Source organism: Lynx canadensis, chromosome E3, assembly GCF_007474595.2.
Source record: "Lynx canadensis isolate LIC74 chromosome E3, mLynCan4.pri.v2, whole genome shotgun sequence".
In the NCBI taxonomy this organism is placed as follows: Eukaryota; Metazoa; Chordata; class Mammalia; order Carnivora; family Felidae; genus Lynx; species Lynx canadensis.
In genome coordinates this window covers 732,387-757,523 of record NC_044318.1, presented here as the reverse complement: position 1 = coordinate 757,523, position 25,137 = coordinate 732,387, and the positions used below count along the sequence as shown (strand labels likewise).

General features: G+C 52.5%; 1 protein-coding gene across 1 annotated transcript in view; it reads right to left on the bottom strand.

The window, feature by feature from the left end:
* The window catches only part of RAB11FIP3 (RAB11 family interacting protein 3), an 82,861-nt gene that overhangs the window by 9,259 nt on the left and 48,465 nt on the right, over positions 1-25,137 (bottom strand). Inside the window, exons 4-8 of the mRNA XM_030301527.1 lie at positions 21,655-21,746; positions 13,885-14,096; positions 10,182-10,331; positions 7,928-8,062; positions 3,682-3,717 (exon numbers count right to left, since the gene is read on the bottom strand). Of these exons, the coding sequence (XP_030157387.1) occupies positions 3,682-3,717; positions 7,928-8,062; positions 10,182-10,331; positions 13,885-14,096; positions 21,655-21,746 (625 nt within the window). The remainder of the gene's footprint in view (positions 1-3,681; positions 3,718-7,927; positions 8,063-10,181; positions 10,332-13,884; positions 14,097-21,654; positions 21,747-25,137) is intronic.

The following is a 25,137-nucleotide window of genomic DNA, read 5'->3' as shown; positions in this document are numbered from 1 at the left end:
GTTGCTCTTTGAAACCTGACGTCCTGGCCGCCTTCCTGGGAAGCTAATGGATGAGGGTACTTTGTCCTCGGGTAATAAAACACGACTTCATTCCTCTCTCTGATATGAACTAATCTCCTCTCGGCCACAGGCCCGTGAAACATTAATTCAGGATCATACCTTCTGCGTGCGGCATCACCCACATGCACTCTTGCTACCTGGTTTGCAAACACACTCCTTATGTGGCAGTAACAGCAAGAGACCAGGGGTCTCTTTCAGGGCCGCGCGTGGAGTTTCTCCCGGGATCAAGCTTGGGAAGACGCGCAGACGCAAGCACCCCTGCGGCCGCAGCCCCGCACTGTGGGCCATGCCAGGTGGACCTGCAGAAGCGCCCTCAGTACCCTCAGAGCCCCTCCTTCGTTCCCCAGCCACTGGCGCCCTAGCAGGTGCTCAGCAAACTATGTTCACAGTCACCCCAGAGGCAGTCTCACTGGCTACGGTGACACTGTTATCGCTTAATTTACCTGCACTTAAAACTCTCAGACCATTTGCACAGAGTCCCGGCAGCAAGTCTACCCACGCTGACCCAGGCTCCAAACTCAGTAGCCTGATGCTCAGAGCTGTGTGGCCTTGAGAAAGCCACTCACCTCTCTGAGCCTTACTCTCCTATAAAATGGGGATCACGAGCTATCATGAGGTGTAAGTGAGGCTGTATAAATGAACAGCTCCTTTTAAGGACACAACACAGGATAAGAATTCAATAAAATGCTATTAAAAACTACACTGAAGATTTCTACGTTATCAAAGGCGTGAAATTCTATTTCGTTTTTAGCACTGACTGAGCTGATACGTTCCTTAAATCTTTTTCCAGATGTGTTCTAAGGGGAACAAAAAAGGAGGACATCTTCACCCCTGGGGATCAGAAGTCCAGCGGAGGTGTCCTGGGTGGGACACTGAGCACCTTTCTGTGGATTTCACCTGATTCCCTGAAGGGTGCTAAACCCAAAGGGCCATCCTGTTTTTGTCCAACTGCTGTGTTTAAATACCCCTCCATGACTTTGGCCCCAACATGGGTTCCTAATATGTGGCCTCACCGTGTGGCCCCTTTAGGCCTTGTTTATCTAAATCCACCACCACGCAGGAGACCCACAGGAGAGGGGGCTGTGGGAGATGCCTGATGCACCCCAAGGGTGCCTTCTGTACATGGCAGCCGTCAGCCCTGTGGCCATCCCGCTGGTGCTGCCCCCTGTCCTGAGGTCGGCTGTGCTGTGTGCGGGTTCCTCCGGGTCCTTGTACGCACACTGACCCCAGAGCCACTTCCATCTAGGCCAGGCACACAGCCAGGTCTCAGAGGCCAGAGCTGGAGGTTCCAAACCACACGGTCCAGTGCCACATGCAAAGGGTTGAGACAATGTGACCAGCGAAAGCACCCGTGACTGAGTTTTCCTTAGAATTCTAGTGGTGGTTTGAAGCGTAAAATGGCAGATTAAAACTGTGTGTGTGCGTCTGCGTGTGTAGACTGTAAATATGCTGTTTGTGAACCAAACTATAAACAGTCGCAGACTAGACTTTTTCATACCAAATGGTATCTGTGAAGGAAAGATCAGATTCTCAGAGGGTATTTCAAAGGAGCAGGCAGAGAGAGACTAAGAGCTGAGGTAGCACGGGCCCAGGGACCCCAGGGCCTGTCCACATCCTGGATGCAGGAGGCTGGGGGGACAGCTTTTACCTTCTTTCCTGTCACCATCTGTAGGCCGTCTGGGGTGGAACATGGTGGGGAGGAGGAAAGCAATGCCAAACTTGTAACAAACGTGTAGTTTGGACTACACGTTATGTTCCCTGGAGTCTCGATGCTCCTCTACAAGGGGGTTGGTGAGAACAAGTGCAGAAAAGGGTTGACAACCTTCACCTCTGCTTCCACTAAACCCCTAAGACACTAGAAAAAGAAACACAGGAGGTTCCCACGCCAAGGGCAAAGAAGAGACTAGGCCGTACCAGAGAAAAGGTGCCCACGCTGGAAGTGGGTAGGAGGGCTGCGGCCGGCCAGGGAGGCGCTGGCAGCCAGCACGTCGCTCTGGAGAAGCCAGGGAGGCCCAGCACCTGAGAGCACACAGGAGTGGTTCCAAACCACACCCTTACAGAGGAGGAGAGCCGCACACACGGGCCCAGCACAGATCCCCCCGCCCCGGGACACCAGCCGGCCCGAGGCCTATCCACACCACACATGGGCCAGAGGCCACCTGCCAGCTGTAAGCAACCACAGCAGCACGGACAGCAGCAGCCCCAGTTGTGAGGGAAAAGTCTCTAGAAAGATGGCCCGGACCCGGACGTGGGGAAGAGACACGGAGAAAACACTGTGGCTGTCACAGGAGGAACCAGAGCAGAGGCACACAGGGCAGCAAGGAGGTTCCAGAGGGAGGATGGGGGATGGATGAAGCTATCCAACAGCCTAAGAAAGGTCCACGGGACCAAGGGGTGGAGACTCCCAGACCTAAACGGTCTGTCTGTCATTCTGTCCAGCATAATTAATAGGAAGGACTCATGAGACTTATCACAAAGTTTCTAAACTTCAGGGATAGAGAAAACACCTGAAAATTCAGCTTCCAGGGAGAAAGTTGCGAAGAAAACGTGAAAGCCTCAGGGCCCTGGCAGCAGCCCTAGCGCTGGGAGGTACTGGGCGGTGTGTGCACAGCTCCTCAGAGGAGGGGCTCCCAACCTCAAATTCTGTATGAAGTCACACACGGGAGTCAAGTAGCCAGCAAGGTCTCAAAAATGTATCTCCTGGACACCTCTTTTCTCAAGAAGCTACAAGATGTGCCAAACAAAAAACATGTAGATAAAAGAAGGGAGACGGGTTCAGGGAGCAGCATGACCCCATCCCTGAAACAAACACACACAGCGCAGGCCGGGGACCACAGTGCTACTGCCCACAGCCGTGGTGCCCATGCAGAGGGCAGAGGCCCTAGCTGGGCAGGGGAGGCAGGGGTGCGGCGAGAAGGTGAGGCAAGTGGCAATATCACAGCCATCACTGAGTCCAGAAGCGGCGACTTGTCGGAGAAAGGAAGTAAGTGAGCATTCCATGGCTTCCTGTGAGAAACGCTGGCATCAGACAAGCCCGGTGAAAACTGGTGAGCCAGCCCTGGGGGACACAGGGTACTTGTGCGTGCTGCCACCTCTTACGCAGGAAGCCGACAGGTAGACCCAAAGCTGGGAGGTGGAGAAATGGCCACAAGAGTGTGTTCTTCAGAAACTCGGCATTTGGCTCGCCTCCACCCTCTTCTCACCTTGGAGAGCCAGCGTGGGCGTGAAGGGCAGAGCATCTGAAGGAGGCCGACCCAGACCAGGGCTCCGCCATGACCCTCGCGGATAACACCGTGGGCTACCTTACAGCAGACATGACACGTGGGGATGCCAAGGGCCGCCTGAGGACATTTCTGCGAAGACTTGGTAAGATGGGCACAATGCCGGAAGCTTTCAGCACACACCTCCCTGTCACAAACCAGGGTCTGATCGTGGCGTGGAGGTGGAAACTGGTTTCACAACCCATCCCCAAGAATTATGTTCAGTCCCAAACCATGAGGGGTGACTTCCAAAAGTTTTAAAAACTTATCTTGGAAGATACTATTCTCTAAACACGTTTTAAAGAGCTATGATTAATGATACATTTCTGAACATCTCCGTAAATAACCAAGGGTCTCCTACCTTGCCACCTTCCTGCTGGAGAGCCGCTTCGCTGGACTGTGCAAAATCAAAATAAACAGGAAAATCGTGTCAGAGAACAGGGAGGAAGGGGAGGAAACAGGAAATTCAGGCTGAAGAGATACGGGGATGGGGCATGTTCACAAGCGTGCAGCACCCGCCGAGACCAGCGCCATACACAGAAAGGCCTGCTCAGCAAAACATTCAGGGACACAGGAGACAGTCCCAGGGCCTCGCCAAGTCCCGTTTTCCCACTCCCAGAGGTCCCAGATGGAGCCGCGACCAGACCTTAGTTCCGAGGCCGAGCCCAGCACCACACCCACTGGTGGGCTGCACGAGTGCCACGTGCCAAACGCTTACCCTCCAATCACTTGGCCGTCAGAGGCCCCACATGAAATGTGACATAAGCCTGTTTGTGACAGCAAAGTTCGGACTCGAACTTTAACTCAGGCATTGAAACCTCATGTGCCTGGGCGGTGATCTGGAAGCCCTTCCCGCTGCCGCCTTGGGACCCATCGTCCGGCTGACAGAATCCTCTGAGGTGGCAAAAAAGGCCAAACCTACCTTACCTCTCATTTCTGAAGTCTGAGTTTTATTTTCAAATGTAACTGCTAAGCTACCGGCCTCAGCCCACGAGAAGACACATGCCCTCTTCCAACACAAGGACAACCCTCGTCTCCCACGCCAGGAACCAGACCCACGGCGTCTCCCTTCAGCTTGCTCATCCGAGACACGCCTGCGATTCCCGCACAGTTCGGGCAGAAAAACCTACACTGTGTCAGTTACCAATTTACGGCCGCCCACTTCCAGACTCTTCCTCCCCACTTATTCTGTGGAAAAGGATAGGGGCGGTTTTCCCAGTCTTCCTTTGCCGTGCTCTGCCAGCAGAGGGTGCTGGAGAGGGCCCTCGTGGGAGGGTCCCCATGTGTCCTCGGCTACACCTAGCTTCTGAGAGACACTGGTGGGGCTCACCCCAGATCCTGGTTGGCAGCTTCCCCAGGGGCCAGCGCCTCCCCGGGCAGTTCTGCCATGGAGCGCCTCCGGTACAGGCCAGAGGGCAGATTTCCATCAACTTCTAGAAGGTAAATTCCCAGCAAATTCCACTGGTGTGCCGTCAGGGTGACACCCGCCGCCTGGCCTCTTCACAGCTGCTGTTCCCGCGGGGCCCTCATCGCTCCACCCCTTTGGGGCTACTCACCCATCACACTCCTCACGCCCACTCCTGTGTGTCCCCTCTCCTGGCAGGGCCCCGACTCACACCACATATGTCACCCTAATATCCTGGGGACTCCCTGAGGCTGATGGGACAAGACAGACTCGGTTTACTTATTCAGGGGCTGCACTGCCAGTCCAGTTTTGAGGTTTATAATTTGTAAATAGACCTTGTTACTCTTAACTTGTTCTTAGTATTCTTAATTTCTACAAAATGAATTGTTTTCATACAGGCTGTAAGTACCTGGAAAGTATGATCACTGTGGGCACATTCCGAGGTTCACTGGGTAGAAAATATAAATGACATCAAAGCTTCCAAACACAGTTGGGACTAAATCACCTTTCATCATCCACAAACCATAACCAAATACATTTATTTTGAGACAATTTCTTGGAAACCAACAAGCAAGATTTAGATAGATCTCCTTAACTTCAGTGTTCAGGACAACTTTCCTGACAGTTGTGTCTTGATGAGAATAATGATTTTAATGGCACATGAACCCATCTTGGTAGGGTCTCTCTCAGGGAATGGCTCAGACTGGACAGAAGGCCCCACTGGAATTGCCGGCCACACTTAGCCACATCCCAGGCTCCCCCTCTCAAAAGGGGACCCTAAGAGAGGCGACCCTGGCCGTTATGCGGCAGGTTCTCAACACGGCAAAAGATCACTTCTGCATCAAAAGTCTTCAGAAATGAGAGATGAGACACGTCTTCATGCTTGCTCTCAAGAACAGAGATGACATTCCTATACTCAAACCCACTTAGCAGGACAGCAGTCTCCATTTGGGAAAGACAGGTGACCCCTCACCAGTCGCGTGGAGGGACCTTCCTGGAGCACTGAACACCCAGCTAACCACATACAAGAAAAGAAGACTAGTTTTCCCTACGGAAGAGCCCAGTGGGTCTTTGAAATCCCTAGTTGCCACAGTTCCCCCAAGTCTCCCTGGAAGGCTAGGTTCTCATCGGTACTGCTGGGACCTCCCCCCAGACTCCCCTCTGAGGCTTCCGACTGGCCACAAAGAATCTTCTCCACCCAACTGGGCATTTGCTGGATTGCAGTCTGTGTGGTGAGTATTGCACAGAACGTAAGACAAAGGGGTGAAGACATCAGATGTCCTGAGCTGGAACTGGAGGCCGGTCAGGAGCACAGCAGGGCTCTCAGCCACGGGGACCCACCAGGAAGACTGAGCTGCCCTGGGCTGAGGCCCTAAGGGGGCAGGCTCCTCAAGACAGAGGAGGAATTTTTAGAAGACTACTCTAGGGCCATCTGGGTGGCTCAGTCGGTTAAGCATCCGACTTCAGCTCAGGTCATGATCTCGCGGTCCATGAGTTCAAGCCCCGCGTCGGGCTCTGGGCTGATGGCTCAGAGCCTGGAGCCTGCTTCCGATTCTGTGTCTCCCTCTCTCTCTGCCCCTCCCCCATTCATGCTCTGTCTCTCTCTGTCTCAACAATAAATAAAAAAAGGTTTAAAAAAATTAAAAAAAAAAAAAAGACCACTCTAAACAGGCTGAAGCTGTCGGGATGGCTTGCCCTCCTGCCACATTTTATGTAACCTCCCACCAGCCATGTCCCCTCTTTTTCAGACAGCCACTTGAGATTGCCGCCTGGGAGCCCACACCACTGACCAGCACAAACCATCCCTTCCTGCCCAGTGTGAGAGCTCACCAACTCTGCTGGCCTGGGGCCTAAATCAACAATATGCTCCATGGACGTCAATATGGGCAAGCTACTCAAACATGTTTTCTTTAACTGGAGGGTGTGAAGTTGTGGGGATCCAGCAAAAGGAACGGTCTCCTTCTGGAGCTCCAACCTGAGTAGGGCTGGGTACAGATGGCTGAGAGGGAGGCTAACACTCTGACACAAACCAGAACTGGGAGACGGGGAGGAGGGACAGACCGGGGATGACCAAGGCCAGGGAGCAGCAGACACATGCTGGGTCCCGGCTGCTTATTTTAAAAACAGGGTAGCAAAGTTGGCACCCTGGGTGTAGAGATTACTTAAAAATAAAAATCTTAAGGGCACTTGGGTGGCTTGGTCGGTTCAGCATCTGACTCGTGACTTCAGCTCAGGTCATGATCTCATGGTTTGTGGGTTCAAGCCCCACACGGGCTCTGTGCTGGCAGTGTGGAGCCTGCTTGGGATTCTCTCTCCCCCCTCTCTGTCTCTCTCCTGCTTGAGTGCATGTGCTCACTCTCTCTCACAATAAACTAACAAACGTTTTTAAAAATATATTTTAAAAAATAAAAAAACTTTAGGGGCGCCTGGGTGGCGCAGTCGGTTAAGCGTCCGACTTCAGCCAGGTCACGATCTCGCGGTCCGTGAGTTCGAGCCCCGCGTCGGGCTCTGGGCTGACGGCTCAGAGCCTGGAGCCTGTTTCCGATTCTGTGTCTCCCTCTCTCTCTGCCCCTCCCCCGTTCATGCTCTGTCTCTCTCTGTCCCAAAAATAAATAAACGTTGAAAAAAAAAATTAAAAAAAAAATAAATAAAATAAAAAAACTTTAAAAAAACAACATACAGAGGAAAAAAAAAACCCCAACAACATAAAGTAATAAGTTCAAGGAAGAGCTCACTGGATGTAAACATAGACTCCTGAAAGCTGTTACGAATTTGTTTTTTTTAAAGACCAAATCTCACTTTAAATTTCCCAAAGCTCTTTCATGTGACTCCCAGTTAAAGAAACCTTTTAGTAAAATGAAACATGTATCTCTTCCGGGTGCAGACTCTCTTTCCTACTTTGGGTTCCCTCTCCCAGGACACACAGCATGGGAAGGGAGTCTCCTCCCCTGGGAACAGAAGCAGTGGCTCAGGCTGCAGCACACACCCAGGGTGGCACATGCACAGGGCGAGGAGGGCAGACGCTCAGCACATGCAGGGTTGGGGTGGGGGGTGGGGGGGGCAGGGGAGGGGTCCTGCCTCCGGGCTGCGTTCAGCCCAGCCGAGAGAGCAGCGCCTCCAGCCAGACCCACTGGCAGGAGCTGTGGGTAACTGCAGTCTCCCTCCCACTTGACCAGAGCAAGGCCAGGCACTAGTCAGTTACCTATTCTTTTCAAGATCGTTCAGGCGAGCAGAAAGATCCTCAAGGCGGTTGATTTGTTTGTGGCACTGGCTACAGTAAAACTCAAAAGCCTCATCAGTGAGGATGCTGTGCAGCTTTGCGGCAAGCGGATCAGTGCTAGAAAGACGAGAAGTGTCAGTTCAGAAGACAGCGAGGACCTGTCAGGTTATCTGTGACCCCACAGAGGGGCTGGACAAAAGCACTGTGTCAGGCTATGGAACATTCTGGCTCTTGCTTTTAGACTGCTGTGAGCCCACCTCCCTCAAGCGTCACCTCTAGGACCGGTGACACACACCAGCTGGCCACACATCTGCTCCTTCCTGGTCAGGTGCTCAGAGGAAATAGGTAGCCTGTGGGCTTCATTGTAAAACACAAACTCTTCTTTAACAAGAAGCGAAATGACTGGAGATGCTGCTGCCTTGTCCTTTGTCAAAAACACACCAGCGTGAGAGCAAAGCACGCGTCTCCAGGTGGGGCTTAACTTACTGTACTGCAGCTCCTTTACTCGCTGCTCTAAAGCCCGCCAGTGTCAGAATTATGCATGGATGATGATCACCAACAATTCTGTCATTTTTAAGGCCTTCATTAAAAACTCGGGATTCAGGGGCACCTAGGTAGCTCCAGTAGGTTGAGCGTCTGAGTCTTGACTTTGGCTCAGGTCATGATGCCACGGTCCTAAGACTGAGCGTCGGGCTCTGTGCTGAGCATGGAGCCTGCTTGGGGTTCTCTCTCCCTCTCTCTCTGCTCCCGCCGTGTACACGCACATGCTCTCTTTCTCAAAAATAAATTAATTGGCTAAATAAAATAACTCAAGATTCTGTTTTCCTCCCTGTGATCTAATTTAAATGGACTTTCACAGCACTGGCGGGACACCCACTACAGGAAGATGAAAGCAGGAAGGCAGTGATGTCCATGAGACATTAGGACCTGCTGGCTTTTGGAAGCTGGTTTGGAAGTTCACGTGAAGACAGGTTGAAGGGAAATATTAGTGGTAGCGCAGAAGTTACACCTGAGACATAAAATAGTGAAAAGGCTGGCTGGGAGGCACAGACGAGCAGACCAAAAAGACTCCCCAACTAGACAGACATGGGGTTAGCAGCGTCCAGTCCTTGGCCTCTGCCTCACACCACCACGAACACACACGTGGAAAGAAAAGCTGCTAAACCCACGCACATATTTCGCTCACACCAACTCCCAGAGGCTCGCCACAGAGGCCCTCTCCTGGGCCGCAGGTCCTCTGGGCCAGGGCAACGGTCTCGGCAAAAGAAGGGCCTCACGGTTGCAGGTTCAGAGATACTTGGCTTCCGCTGTCGGCAAACAGAGAGGGTTTGAGGAACCTGGCGCCAAGCGGATCCGCGACTGGCACAGAGCAGCCGCTGAGCCAGGCGGGACCTCGCCGGCACAGGCACGCACGTCCTCAGATGGGCCAGTCACCAGCAAAAGACTGCCAGGTCCACAGGCCCCTTGTTTGGACACACGCGGAGCCCTAAGAGAAAGGTGGGCTGGAGAGGATCTACTCCATGAGCGAAGGTCTCACACTTTAGACCTAGCACGTCGGCCTACTCATGCAGAACGTTCCAGACAATTTGGGCATGAATCCAAAGAATCACTTGCGATGTTAAAGCCCCCGCAGAGGCTGATCAAAGGGTACAAACGTGCAGCTGCAAGAGGAGTAAGGTCTAAGGCTCGAACGTAGAACGTGGTAACTACACAGTATCATGTACTTGAAATCGCTGAGAGTAGACCGTAAATGTTCTCTCTCACACACACGTGTACGCACGGATACATACACGTATGTTCTCACACACATGTACACACGGATACACAGGTGTTTTCTCTCACACGCGTACATACACACGTTCTCTCACACGTGCACACAGATACATGATGTACACGTGGTCTCTCACATGTGTACATACATGTACATGTTCCCACACATGTACACGTGATGGTCTTCCACACGTGTGTACACATGGACACGCACATACATGCTCTCTCACGCGTGTATGCCGATACATGCATACATGTTCTCTCACACACGCACACGTGGTCTCACACATGTGTGCACGGAAGCACACACATGGTCTCACATGTGTTCGCACGGATAGTCACACATTCATGTTCTCCCACATATGTGCATACATGCACACATGTTCTCTGACATACATGCATGCACACGTTTCCTCACACGCGTGCACACACACACACATGCCAGGGCAGTGCAGGGCTGCATTACCTGGGGGTGAGGAAAGCGGGGTCTCTGCAGTCATGCTCCCCATTGCAGAGGGTCTCCAGGGACAGCTCTGCCTCACTGCCCTCACCATAGTCCTCAAAATGCTCCTCGCCACCTATCACCGTGACGACGGACTGGCTGTGCAGGTGGGATCTGCAAAGGCAACACAAAAGCAGCGCACTGTGACTGGTGGCTCCAGAACCGATGTTGTGATGGCACCTTCCAGCAGAGATGTGCTACTAGCCACAGGCTTGGGTTCAAACATTGTGGTAGCCACATTAGAAAGAAATAAATGAACAGGTGAGATTGATTTTAACAATACATTTTAACATATCCCAAATATCATCATTTCAGAAGCAAGACTCTTTATTCTTTATTTTGTAACAAGTATTCGAAACCGGGAGTTCACCGTACACTTCAGCGCGTCTCCTGCAAATGCACCTGTGCCCCCACCAGCAGCTGCTGTCTTCACACAACTGCTGGAGAGTGTGCACGCAGACGTCTGCTGGGATGTGAAGTTCAGAACAGCAGGATTCCAAGCAGGGAAGGTGAAGGGTTTGCTAGCACCCATCCTTCTGAGAGAGAGGTCACTCCTGCACACCCGCTTTCCAGAGCTTCCAGAGCACCAGGTGCCCCGGCACCGCCGGAGGCTGGCAGAAGCCGAGCCAGTGCTGGGAGGCCCAGCGCTTCACCAGGGACGACAGGAAACAGCTGTGGCTCCACCAGCACCTCCACCAGGGCTGGATTAAGCTCATCACCACTAACAGGCACCCGAATCTGAGAGCTGCCCCTTTCCAAAGGGGAAAGGGGCCTCGGGGAACCAAGTGAGGGTCTCACAGGCAGAGTCAGGGACAGAAATGGGTCCCTGTGCACGCCCCCAAGACCATCACGGCTGCTCAACCCTCGGAGCACGCGCCCACTGCCCACCCAGAAATGCACGTGCCCACAGAGCAGTCCTGAAGCCACTCAGGACAAATCCCGTGGTCTTACACACACTCGCTTTCAGGAACAAGGAAACCTGAGTAAACTGAGATGGGGATGATCTCACTTCTCATCATCCTGAGGCATATACATAAATGCACTGAAATTCAGATACGTGGACAGAGATACTATATTCAAAGACTGAAGATCTGACAATGTGAAGATGTTGATTCTCCCCAAATTCATCTATAATGAACACAACCCTAACCCAAATCCCAGCGAATACCTTTGTCCTGAAACCAACAAGCTGATTCTAAAACCCACATGGAAAGGCCAAAGGGCCAAAAGGCACCAACACAGCCTTGCAGCCTTGAAGAACAAGGCTGGAGGACTTACACAGACAGTACAATCTACAACACGCTGGAGTCCAAGACTATGTGGTACTGATCTGAGAACGGACAGAACAGAGTGCACAGTCCAGACACAGCTCCACACACTCAGCCACCTCACCTCGCAGGACCAAGGTGACACCAGACAGTGAGGGAAGGGGGAATCTTTTCAAAACTGAGGCTGAATTGAATGGATACCCATTTGGGAGATGACCCCTATGTCACACCACACACAAAAAGTCAGTTATGGGGAGATTACAGATCTGAACACAGAGGTGAAACAAAGTAAACATCATAGTTGTGTGAAGCAAGCAAAGATTTCTTTTTTTTTTTAAAGGTTTGTTTTGAGAGAGAGACAGAGAACGAGCACGAATGGGGGAGGGGCAGAGAGGGAGACACAGACTCCAAAGCAGGCTCCAGGCTCCGAGCTGTCAGCAAGAACCCAACGTGGGGCTTAAATGCAGGAACCATGAGATCATGACCTGAGCCAAAGTCAGACACTTAACTGACTGAACCACCAGGCGCCTCAGTCCGCAAAGGTTTTTAGAACAATACAGAGGTGCTAGCCACAAAATAGGAATGGATGAACCGGGCCACAGTAAGATTAAAAACACATGTTCCTCAAAGACACTAGCAGGAAAGTGCAAAGGCAACCTACAGAGTAGGAAACACATGCCTGTTATACACATCCCAGAGAAAGCACTCATATCTAAAATATATAAAGAATTCCTACAAATCAGTAAGAAAAAGACAACCCGACAGATCAGGAGAAGCCAAATCCCATCCATGGCCTGTTTTGGGAAAGTAGGAATGGGACACAGACACGAGCTGTGCCACTTTCCACTTCACAGCAGAACTTGGCTGCTGAGACTACACAGCTTGCAAACCAGAAAGTATTTATTATCTGGCCTTTTACAGAAAAAGTTTGCAGATCCCTGCAATAAATAAGTGGGGCAAAAGACTTGAACAAGCACTTCACAAATAAAGGATCTTCACCAAATGGGCATTAAACGCAAGAAAAGGCACTCACCAAGGAAATGCGACTAAGAATATCCCACACCAACACTGAGCTCCATGCCCTCTGGAGAAGGAACATGAGAAAGCAGCGAAGCCCAGGCGCTGTGGAGGACGGGGAGGGACCAGAGCCCCGCAGGTGGCTGGCAGGCAGGCAACTACAAGAAGCCCCATCCGTACCTGTGAGGACTGCAGTTGGTGGGGGAGCCTCACAGCCCAACACGCACATGCAGCACTGTCCCACTCCTGGGTACAAACAGGCCACGAGACACGTGGTGTTTATAGGAACTTTGTTCACAGAACCAAAGCTGTAAACCCGACCCAAATGGCCACCAACAATGAATTGAAATAAAAAGCTGCAGCACATTCATACAGCGGAAAACTCTAGTAATAATGAAAACAAGTAACTGACAACTATACAAAAATTTGGATGAACCGCAACAGCCACAACATGAAGCAAAAGCAGCCAGGTGTGACAAGGCTACAATCCTGTGTGGTTACTTTTTAAAGTTTATTTATTTATTTTGAGAAAGTGTGTGTGCACACGTGAGTAGGAGAGGCGAAGAGAGAGAGGGAGAGAGAAAATCCCCAGCAGGCTCTGCACGGTCAGCATGGAGCCCAATGCGGGGCTTGACCCCATGGACTGTGAGAGTAAGACCTGAGCAGAAATCAAGAATGAGCCACCCAGGCGCCACTGGGTAGTCACTCTTCCTAAGCGCCAGGCAGAGGGCGCCTGTGAGGCTGCTGGCGGGTCCGTATACCTATGACGGCTGCATTCACAGGCCAGTATGCCATACTTCAGTTAAAGAGAAAAAAACCAAAAACTCTGTGAGGGCCAAACAAAAAGTGAAATCAAATAAAACAGGCAAAACAAAATAAAACCAAACCACTTGCAAAGCAGCTACGTATGATGGCTTCCCACGCAGCAGAGGCAAACTGCCACCCAGAACCTGGTCTTCAATCACAGGGGGACGCCTGGAGCAGGGGCGGGGAGGGCGGAAAACAGATCTGGGCATGGGGTGCAATAAAGACAAGTGGGTTCTAAGATCCTGCTGGGAGATGTGCCCTGAATATGGTGTCCTGCCCTGGTTTCAAGAACTTCGGTGAGAAATCCAGGATCAGGTTTCTCTCTACAGCCAAGGAAGTTGTGCAACATGTCTAGCCAGGGTCATCTGCGGCCAGCAGGAGGAGCACCTCCAGGCGGGGAGGTCCGTGGGGGCTGGGAGCCGGCTCGGGGCCACAACGAGCATGGGCTCATCCCACAATGACTGCATAGCTCTCTGACACCAACCCGTCCACAAACCCAATCTGCCCTTCGGGCACAGCCACTCGGTTGGTGTCTTGCAACCAATGCTTGTGCTGTGCAGGGGCAGGGTACTGACCTCCCTGGGAGCAGTAGCAAGGCGCCGTGGCCAGGCTCCTCCATGGCGTCCAGGCACTCGGAGGGCACAGCTGAGCCACCGGCGCTGTCAGCATCCCCTTCGGCTTGCAGCTCAGGGTGCACCAGGGTGCTTGTGTCCTCGTCGGTGAAGGTCTCACACTCACTGTAGGTGCTCTCGGAACCCATGTATGCGCTGTCTGTCACCTCGTTGGCCTAGGAGAGAGCGCCAAGGGTCAGTCCCACACCCTGAAATGGTCACATGTCAGTAAACCCCGACGCTCCACACAGTGCTCTGCTGCAGGCATCGAAGAGACAGCGTGGAGAGACAGCCTCAGGCAGGGCCCCCAAAGCACCTCTAAGCAGAAACGTTAGCTTACAAAACAATCCAGTATTTTTGAAAACTGAAACATAGCACATGTTCCAAAGCAGAGTAGCAATTTTGAAAGTTAGTTGTAGAGGTTACCCAAAACAGGAGGTATCCAACACCACAGGATTAAGTGTGAGTGGAACCACCCATATGGCTACCAGCACTGAAATTATTTCTATCCAAAGAACGGTATAAGAACATGCGTTTTTCAATTAAAAAGTCACCATCAATATGTGTTATGTATGTTCAGGTTACTGCTTTGAAATTCAAGTACGTGGTCTAACCTCAAAATTCTAACCCATCAATTATTTAACCAACCCACTGTGTTCACTGGTTAAAGATCTTTCCACAGAACCTACCTTTATTCCACTCTTATGGACCCAGCACCCAGCACAGGGTCCGGCAGCGCAAATGACTTAAATCCAAAGAACTATTCAACAGGCCATTTTCAATTTATAACCTCAGCTGTAATTCCAATGCAAGTGCACTGGCTAGGGAAAGGAGCCAACATTTCAGGCTCAAAAGAATCTGAGGTTAACCACTTGCAAACAAGTGAGATTCCAGAAAAGGAGTTGGAAGAAAGTGCATTCTGTCCAGTTGCTCTGGTGTCACAAGGGGACAGTGTGCTCAGATGTGCCTGGTAACAAAAAGCCCCCCATCCTCCGCTAGCTTTGAGGGCCTCTCCTGGCTGCATTCCCAGGGTGCCTTGTCCCATCGAAGAGGCGTGAAGGGCCCAGGTCGAGTTGGCAAGAGCCGAGCACGCCAATGACAGGCCAGGGTCCATCCGTGGCCAGCCCATCCACCAGCCCAATGCCCCTGCACTGGGGTCCCAACCACTCTGAGTCCTGTCAAGTGGGACTGGGATTAAGAGACCACACAGGCAGGTACAGAAACTTGGAGGACTGTGGGGCCCGCGAGTCCCTGGGGAGGCAGAATCCCTGCCCAATGTCTGTAAGGCCAGAATGAAACAGAATGATGTGAGAGCAGGCACTCATTGACGTTACCTCGTTACCTATGTTTCCAAAGGAAAACCAAATCTTCCTTGGAATCTAAGGCAACTAAGGAACTCCTAAAAAGCACTCACTTCAAAACCTGAAACCAGGAAATCCCTTTCAGAGGCATGGCCTCTAATACTGTTTAACATCACCATCAATGAGCAGGTACCACTTTCTGCCAGGCTCAGGACTGGCTCTTTGCTCCACGGATGGGCAGCATGGGCAGAGACAGGCAGGGTGAGCTAGGCAGGCTCCTCAAAGTCGGGGCTGGCCCGCAGGGTAGGCACTACAGAGCAGGCACAAAATTCACAGCCATTTCCTGGCTTCTGCTGAGGGGTAGCTGCTGGTTTACTGCCCAGGTGACACCGCACACTCACAAAGGGGGGGCTGCCCGAGAATCACCCAATGGCGGGAGGAAGACCTCCCCCACCCCCTAGACTTCAAACAACAACAAAGACCAGTGTTGGCTATTAGTATCCAGACGAAAACTCCTAAAAGAAAACACTTCCTTATCTGCAAAACAGTCCCATGCAGCCCTGCTCACCTTGACTACTTAGTCCTCACACCTGGGAAGCCAGCAAGACCCACACCCTCCAATCCCCACCAAACAGGTCCATCAAGGGGCCCCCAGACACTGACTGGGGACCCTGAGATGATTTCCTAGACGGAACAGGAAACAGGACTTAACTCCTGAGGTCAGCTTTTAAAAAAACCAACGAACCAGCACCTCTGAAAAGCATGACGCTCCTCTCTGGCCCTCATGGACTCCGTGCCCTCGACGGGCAGCTCAGCGTGTGGCAGGGGGCTGAGGGCCCTCTCCCCAAGATGGTCCTGTCTGGCCCACATGGACCCCCTGCCTTCGACGGGCAGCTTAGCGTGTGCCAGGGGGCTGAGCGCCCTTTCCCCACAATGCTCCTCTCTGGCCCACATGGACCCCGAGCCCTCGATGGGCAGCTCAGCGTGAGCTGAGGACCCCCAGGAAGGGAAGGAGGGTCCAGGCACTCGGGCCTGTCTCTTCTGTGTGCAAGGAGCCCACCAGAATCACACAAGTGAGGCTGGGGCTGTGGCCTAAACCCTCCCTGGGGCTTGGCCAGGACAGTTGTGGGTGCAAGTCCCTGTCCACGGACACAGAAACAAGGAGGCAAAGGCGTCACAAAGCGGCCCGCCGCAGGCTGGGCATGGAACTCTGCTCTAGGGAACTCACTCACCTTTTAAACAGGTAGGGTAGGGCAGGGCAGGGCGAATGTTCCCCTCCACCCTCCACTCCTCGTTCCTCAAGCAAAGCCATTCCTCCGACACAGAAGGAGAGTCAAAGAGATGAGCCCTGTTTCCCATTTCACTGAAGGCTTCATGTCTGCACTTACACTCCAAATTATAAATAAATAGTGTCCCGGAGGAGGTCGGGTCCTGGAGTGTCAGGCACCCGCTGGGGGTGCTGAGCTGCAAATAGCCTCTTACCTGGCGGTCAGAGCCCCAGGGCACAGGAGCTGCGTGTTCTACACCTCCTCACCCCCTGAGGGTCAACTTTTACGATTCAAGAATGCCCTGAAAAAAATCCCAGCAAGCCAGGCAGTTTTCCAGAGTAGCAAGGTAAGCATCTGTCTTTCCAGAGAAGTAGGCAGAGCTCACCTCGGGGCGGGGGGCAGTCTAAAGACACGGGACAAGCTCACAGACTTGCCCCATCAGCTCAAATTTGCTACCACAAGGGACCCAACTTTGCCCGGAAGCACACAAATCTATGCTATCCACTTTCAGAGTACTTATAAACTCACAGGCTGGGACGAACTCACTTGAAAATCAAGTGCACCTGGACAGCTGTGCCACACGCTAGCAATGATGTCACCGGTTACAAGGAAGCAGGGTTCAGAGCCACCGGCGAAGGGCTCCCATGTGGCCAACACTGCCCAGGGTCTTCACTGTCCAGGTCATGGCCCCTCTGTGGGACGGTGACTGTTTGTTTCTGTGACCTGCGGGCGCTAGCCCAGGCAGCCTCAGTGGGCTCCACGCACCAGCCCCAGGAAAGGCGTGCTCTCCGAAACAGACGCCCTCCCCCCAGAAAATACTCAGAATTCCTCCCACGGAAATACTGGCGACATCTGTCCAGATCAGTCACTAGCTTCGTTCGACTAACCTTGCGGCCTTCCTATCTGCAAGTGGTGCTGGCGTTTCAGCAAAACCTTCGTGCTCCCCTGAAGGTAACGATGAAGCCTCGGAAAAAAGTTTAACCTGCTCCCAGACACGCTCCATTAAGCGTCCTGCTGTGCTGACTGACTGGGGGAAGGGGACAAAGTTCAGGAAGTGTCCTTGTTGGGTTTTTAACAGTCACTCCACAAAACAGTGGCTTTTGTTCTTGACTTTCAAACCTCTGTTGTAACAGTTTACAGAAAAGGCAGGGTCGCCATCATTTTATTAAGGCAGTTCTTTCCTCTAGGGGCCTTGGTAGGAGGAGGGAGGGACAGAGAAGGCACAGCAGGGACAGTTCTTATCATTTCTGTTTGTGCCAGTTCTCTGACCCTCCCATGGTCATGGCCCTTCCAGAAACCCTGGGGGCAGAGCTCCACCCCCCCCTCCAGCACGCTGCAGGGCCTGGGGCACTCCTCCCTGCATGCCTGCCTCGTCCCCTCCCCTCCCCTCACTGCTGCCCTCACCCCTCCCCCACTCCTCAGGGAGGCCACGTCGTAACTCTCCTAGGGGTGACTGGAGCAAGGAGCCCACAGGAAGCAGGGGGGGGACCCCGGAGCAGCCCACCAGTGGACTGCAAAGCACCCCTGTCCCCACACCGTTGCGTGCTGGGCCAGAAGTCATTACAAAGCTTATTTATCTCTGAAGGTCACCAGAAGAGGGTAAGATTTGCAAGTAATGCCCCTATCTTCCACCCATATTTTTACCAAAATTTTTTCTTGTAAATGTTTGTTTTTGAGACAAAAAGTGTGTACGTGCACACGAGGGGGTGGAGGAGGAAGGGCAGAGAGAGACAGGGACAGAGGATCCAAAGCAGGCTCTGCACTTACAGCAGCGAGCCCAACATGGGCCCGAACCCGTGAACCACGAGATCACGACCCGAGCTGAAGTCAGAGGCTCAATGATGGAGCCACCCAGGCGCCCTTGAACTTGGAAGATTATATGACATGCAAACTTTTTTAAAAGAACATCTTTCTAGAAGTTTCACAGTACCTGGTTCCAGTCCCCTGAAAGTTACACCTGAAGATCATAAAAAGACACGGAAGAGGGGCGCCTGGGTGGCGCAGTCGGTTAAACGTCCGACTTCAGCCAGGTCACGATCTCGCGGTCCGGGAGTTCGAGCCCCGCGTCGGGCTCTGGGCTGATGGCTCAGAGCCTGGAGCCTGTTTCCGATTCTGTGTCTCCCTCTCTCTCTGCCCCTCCCCCGTTCATGCTCTGTCTCTCTCTGTCCCAAAAATAAAAACGTTGAAAAAAAAAAAAAAAGACACGGAAGAGCCTTTTTTTGGGGGGGGGCCTTAAATGCACATTACTAAGCAAAAGAAGCCAGGCAGCAAAGGCCACACACTGGATTCTAACTCTGTGACATTCTGGAAAAGGCAGAACTATGCATACAGCATAAGGTCAGTTGCTGCCAGGTGCTATCGGGGAAGGAAGGGTGAGTCCAGGAAGCAGAGCATGCAGAAGGCAGTGAAACTCCTTGGCAGGATACTACACAGGGCACACATGACCTTGTCCACTTGTTAAAACCACCATGAAGGAGCCCTAGTGTACACAGTGGGCTTTTGTTAACAGCAACAGATCTGTACTGGATCATCAGTTATAACAAACGCACCACACTAATTAATGCAAGACATTCATGATGAAGGAAACTCTGTGTGTGCGTGTGTGTGTGTGTGTGTGTGTGTGCGCGCGCACGCGCGCGCGTGTGTGTACAGGGGAGAATGGGGACTCTCCGTACTATCTGCTTCATTTTCTGAAAAGCTAAAACTGCTAAAATATAAAGTGTATTAATTTTTTTTAAGTAACAAAACATAACCGTATCCTCCTTTCTGAAAAACAAATTAGCATCCTTTGAAATTTGCATTCTTTGAAACATCGGGTTCCCACCATGCCTTCCAAAGGTGACAAGTGAGCGCAAGGCGGGAGCTGGTACCCCCAAGGGTACCACACTCCTGTGGGCCTCGGGGATCCACCTGCACAAGGACGGGAAGATGCGGAGTTGGACAGGACCCCCGGGTCTGCTCTGCTCAGGGTTCAAGAGGCAGCCCCAACATCAGAGGCTCCCACACTTCTGGACCAAATGAACTCTTGGAAGTACAAAATGTGTTGATGCCTCCTACTACCCTGAGTGACCCTGTATCAGTGTCCTGGCGCAGCCACATCAAATGACCACAAACCGGGCAGCTTCAAACAAGAGGAATGTATTCCGGCCAGCAAGGGTAAGCTCTTCCTGAGATTCCAAGGGAGGCTCCCTCCTGCCTCGTCCAGCTCCTGGTGGCCCCGACTGCATCTTTCCAGCGTCTGCTGCATCAGCACACTGCCCCTGTGTGTCTTCTCCTGGCTTCTAAGGACACAAGTCATTGGATTCAGGGCCCAGCCTACTACCCAGAATGATATCATCTCGAAACCGTCAACTTATTACATCCACAAAGACCCTAACTCCGGGGCGCCTGGGTGGCGCAGTCAGTTAAGCGTCCGACTTCAGCTCAGGTCACGATCTCGCGGTCCGTGAGTTCGAGCCCCACGTCGGCTCTGGGCTGATGGCTCAGAGCCTGGAGCCTGTTTCCGATTCTGTGTCTCCCTCTCTCTCTGCCCCTCCCCCGTTCATGCTCTGTCTCTCTCTGTCTCAAAAATAAATAAACGTTAAAAAAAAAAAAAAAATTAAAAAAAAAAAAAAAGACCCTATCTCCTAATAAGGTCACGTTCACAGGTTCCGAGTGATCGTACCTTTCAGGAGACTACTATTCAACCCACTGCACCCACTATGATGATCCAGCAGAAACCTGAGACAAGGATAGAGCAGAAGATCCTGATGTAGGTGCTCAGGCTCCGCTGGGAGGGGGATAGAGGTCTGATGGTCACTGACTGCAGAAGTGTTGTGACCCCTCAGATGCTCTAAACAAGGAAAGAAGGACTCCCCTGACCTTAGGGACATTCCTGGAAAATTCAAGGTGTGTCAAACTGCAAAGAGGCTTCTCCACCTTGCTGGAAAGGGAGCCAGCCCCGCTCCAGTCATGAGAGGAGCCACCCTACTGGCAGCCCATCTGAAATGTGATGCATCAGAATCCTGCCCTCCTGCAGCCCCTACTTGGCCACACATGCCCCATGTGACATCTGGTGCCCAATGCCAGGACCGGGCCTGACACCCCACAAAGTCACACGCAAAATGAACACACCAACCTCACCAAACAGGATGCAAGGTGGGGTGCTCCCTGCCCTCGGGAGGCTCACACTTGGCTGGTACTCTGGGACAACGCTGTGGTGAATGCTCCCAGTTGGCCCAGAGGTCTATGCCAGCAGAAGAGATGGTCAGAAAGTGAACCTATGTTATCTGAGGTCTGACCAATACCTGGAGCAGCCTCTCAGAGCCAGGACACAAGACCCCAAAGGAAAGTAGTGAGTCCCTGTGGACTATGAGAAGCCACTCTGTGCAACTCCCTCATTTTACCAAGGCACCAAGGCTCACAGCCACCGGGTCACAGCCTGGCCCTGTTCCCTGCACCCCTCTGAGCAACAGAGGACTGAGGGGCTGGTGGCTACCATCACCAACTTCCCCACAGCTCTTCAGGCGCTCAGGAGTTTCTAATGTATTTTTTTAATAAGACAAAACTGCAGGTCCAGCCACATGGGCTGTCCCAGCATCTGCTCACCCCTCCAACCGGGGGGGGGGGGGGGGGACAAAACTGTGGTAGCCTCCTGTGACTGTGCTCACAGACCTCCGCCCTGTCATGCAGAGAACAAAACACCCACAATTACAGGTGACACCATGTAACCATAGCAACCCTAGAGGCAGGTGGCAAAGGAGCACGAGGTGTTACAAGTCCCTAAACCCCAAAAACGACTTGAAATTCGGTAACATGAAAACCTTACACAAGACCTCTGCTCTGGCCTTGCTTGGCAGCCTGGCAGAAGGTGACAGCAATAGCACTGGAGAGCCCTACCAGCCCAGCCCAGCTCTCTGCTGACAACAGGCCCCAAGGGGACCGCCGTCAATGATCTCAGGTGAGCAGTGGTGGAGCAGACACCTGCCGACCCTCTGCCGCAACCAGGAGCCCCCCCAGAGCCCCTGGCCACGGACACAGGGCTGCAGAGTGAGCCCTGCCCTGCCCTCCCTTCCACTTCCTGCAGAAATATCCCCGGTACCACTAAGTGGAGCGGGATTCAGAGGGCAGAAAGGAAGACGTGTCACATCAAACTCCCTCTCAGCCCCTCAGTGAGAACCACTTGCCTCAAAGGTAACGAAGTCGTCGAACTCATCGGGGCAGGCGGGCGGCTCCTCGTCCTGGGCAGGTGCAACCCCGCACAGCTGGCCATCAGACTCTGCAGGAGAGAAGACCCAGTACTCAGCAGGAAGCCTAGACCAGCCCCAGAGGCCATGGGGGAAGGCGCCAGAGGGGTGAAGGCGAGCCCTGCTCGGGACAGCCAGTGAGAAGCCCAGGGGAGAAAGCAGCATGGTTACGACGGGAAGCAAGCACGTGCCCCCTCCCCCCAGAGAGGTAGTGTAGAGGCAGAATGATAAAACGTTTGTTTCTTTAGACCCCCAACAGCACTGCAAAAGAGAAGGAGCAAGATCTCAAGCCCATGACACTGTTCACGGGCTTTAAAATGTATCAGGTACCAGATTTAAATTTTTTAAAACTGTGTGTGTGTTTGGGGCCATGTAGGTGTGATGGAACTATACCAAAATAGCATCTTGCGCTCGGTGTTGGGCTCGCTGGCAGTTTTTATTTCCTTCATTTTTGCTGAACTTTATCTTTAGCAATAAATGTCTTATCTCATAATAAGGAAAATTTTAAATCCAAAATAAAGGGGTTAGTGGACACACCAACATACCGGGAGGTGAGCGCAAACTCCATGGGGTAGAATCCCCTGCGTTCCAGACCCCTGCACACCTCACCCCATATACCTCTTCATCTAGCTGTTCCTTTGTAACCTTGTGAGTAAACTGCTTATGGTAAGTAAAGTGTTTCCCTGGGTTCTATGAGCCATTATAGCAAATTATCACACCTGGGGGAGGGGTACTGAGGACCCCGGATTCATTGTCAGGTCAGAGAGAAGTGTGGGTGGCCCAGGAGGGTGAAGTGGGGTCTTCACGAACTCTGACAGTTGGTGTCAGAGCAAATTAAATTGTGGGACACCCAGCTGGTGTCCCCAGAGAACTGGAGAATCACTTAGTGAGGAAATCCCACATACTTGGTGTCAGTGTTATGAACAGAACACAGATCATAATAGGAATTACTCATTTAAAATACATCACTTAGGAGCGCCTGGGTGGCTCAGTTGGTTAAGTGTCCGACTCTTGATTCTGGCTCAGGTCATGATCTCACGATCTGTGGGATTGAGCCCCGTGTCAGGCTCTGTGCTGATAGCGCGGAGCCTGCTTGGGATTCATTCTCTCTCTCTCTCTCTCTCTCTTTCAAAATACATAAGTAAACTTAAAAAAAATATTTTAAGTACATAAGTTACTTAATATATCTCACATGATCTAACGTAACATCAGTCCCTTATTTATTTTTTGAAGTAAGCTCTATGCCCAGCGTGGGGCTCAAACTTGCAACCCCAAGATCAAGAGTCACAAGCCCTTCCAACAGAGCCAGCCAGTCGCCCCCAGAGGACAACTTTGCCAATGGGACCACATGGAGAGAATGCTGCTAGCCATCCCCATGTCCTCCAGCCGGGCTCTGAAGACTCAGTGGTTTGAAGTTACCGCAAGAGCCCCGGTAAGCAGGGAAGGGAGAACAGATACTGAAAGGCCCTTCACCACACGGCAACGGCAGGACCCACAGCCATTCTGTCCTGTCTCTAAATGACTCTCTTGGGTTGCTTGGGTAGCTCAGTCAGTTAAGCATCCGACTTCAGCTCACGTCATGATCTCACAGTTCGTGGGTTCGAGCCCCGCGTCCAGCTCTGTGCTGACAGCTCAGAACCTGGAGCCTGCTTAGGATTCTATGTCGTCCTCTCTCGGCCCATCCCCTGCTCACGCTCTGTCTCCCTCCCTCTCTCTCTCTCTCTCTCTCAAAAATAAACATTAATTTTTTTTTAATAAAGGACTCTCAATTTAAACAGAATAATGCTTTCCCTTAACAACAGTGTAAATTGAAATATTTATGTATCACGCAATTATGAGATGCCTTTGTCAACTCAAAGCTACTTTGCAGTACCGATCAAAGCCCTTATGCCAAAAAAAACTCCTATGTGGCCTTTAAGAATCACGGGCACTTTTGTTGCTGTTGTTTCGCACCATTTTCCCCAGGAGTGTGGTTAAGTCTCCCAGCGGGGCGGATGGCAGCAGGCAAGGAGGAGCATGGGAGCCCACACGCCGGGGCCCCTGTACTGGGAGGCGGGGTCTCTGGTGCAGGTGACGCGGTGAAGGTTGCTGTGGACACAAGTTTGGGGTTTCTGGGGCAGGGGATGGAGGGCCCCAATCACCCCCGTGCACGTGTCTTTGTAAAAAGCTACGCTGTCTTTGGGCTGTGTCCCCTCTCAGGTGTTAAGTCTTCCCTGCCCTCCGAAGCCTGAAACCCCAAATTCAAAGCTCTCAAAACACAACCGATGGTTCTAGATGTGGTGGATTGTGCCCAGCCTCCAGAGGTGGACAAATGGTCTTGCCCCACACTGTGGGGGGGGGGGGGGGGTGGGGACAAAGCTAGTGCTGCCATATTCCTCATGGGAACTAAGTATGATTGTTCTGTAAGTTTTCTCCATGTGAATTAAAACAATTTTCAGTTAAGTGGACATTTTTAATGTGCATTCATCCTACTCTTCCAGAGCTTGGGGGAGGGCGTAGCCAGTGTAATGGCCTATTTGTAGCAATCTGCAGCGCCCCACCCCCCCACCCCCCCACCCCCGCCCCGACTCATTCTATTCCTGAAATAAGGCAGGTCTGTGGTATGACAGTGAAAATCTCCCTGTGCTTCACTGCAAACTGGGTCAACACACCGTGTCCCTTGCTGTGTCGCCCCTGGGTGCAGAAGAGGCCCGCCGGCCAAGACAGGCCATCCGCACGCTGGAGGAGCACCGGAGACAGCTCCATGGAATGTGGGTCCGTGATCACATGCTGCACCCTCCCAAATGCTATCACGTCACAACTTCAAAATCAGCTTTGACTTGCTTTCATTACGATTTTATTTTCAGTCTCCTTTCCTAATAAAGCTTAAAAGATGAAGTCAAACTACAGAGAAAAGAAAAACAAAGCCTGAGTCCCTGATACCACCTGGCAGTATGTCCGATGCAGGTGGGGCATCCCCACCAACACGGCCTCCCCTGAGCCCACATGGGCTGCGGACACCTGGAGGCCCAGCGCCTCACGCCCACTCTCGGATGTGGTCCCCGTGAGCTGGCACTGAGCCCAGGGGCCAGTCACTCACCCACCCACCCTGTGGGGAAGTCCAAGTCCTCCCTCGTTGCCCACAGCCTGGCCGTGTCCCCAGTGCCTTCACCTCCACCTTTTGACCCCGCCTGCCCAACCTGGCCACGGTGGCCTCCCTGCAGCCCCCAAACACGCCAACGCGCCGTACTCAGGCACCCCTACCCCGGCTTCACCCTCCTCCTGTAGCTGCTGTGCCTCGCTGTCTGCAGGCTGTCCTCCACTGGAAAGCCAGCTCCCAGGGGCGGGGGACACTGTTCTTCCACACGGGCTGTGTCCCTGGAGCCTAGATCAGTCCGGCTCGATGATATCTGTACCCGCACTCCTCACGGGCCTCAGCCGTGC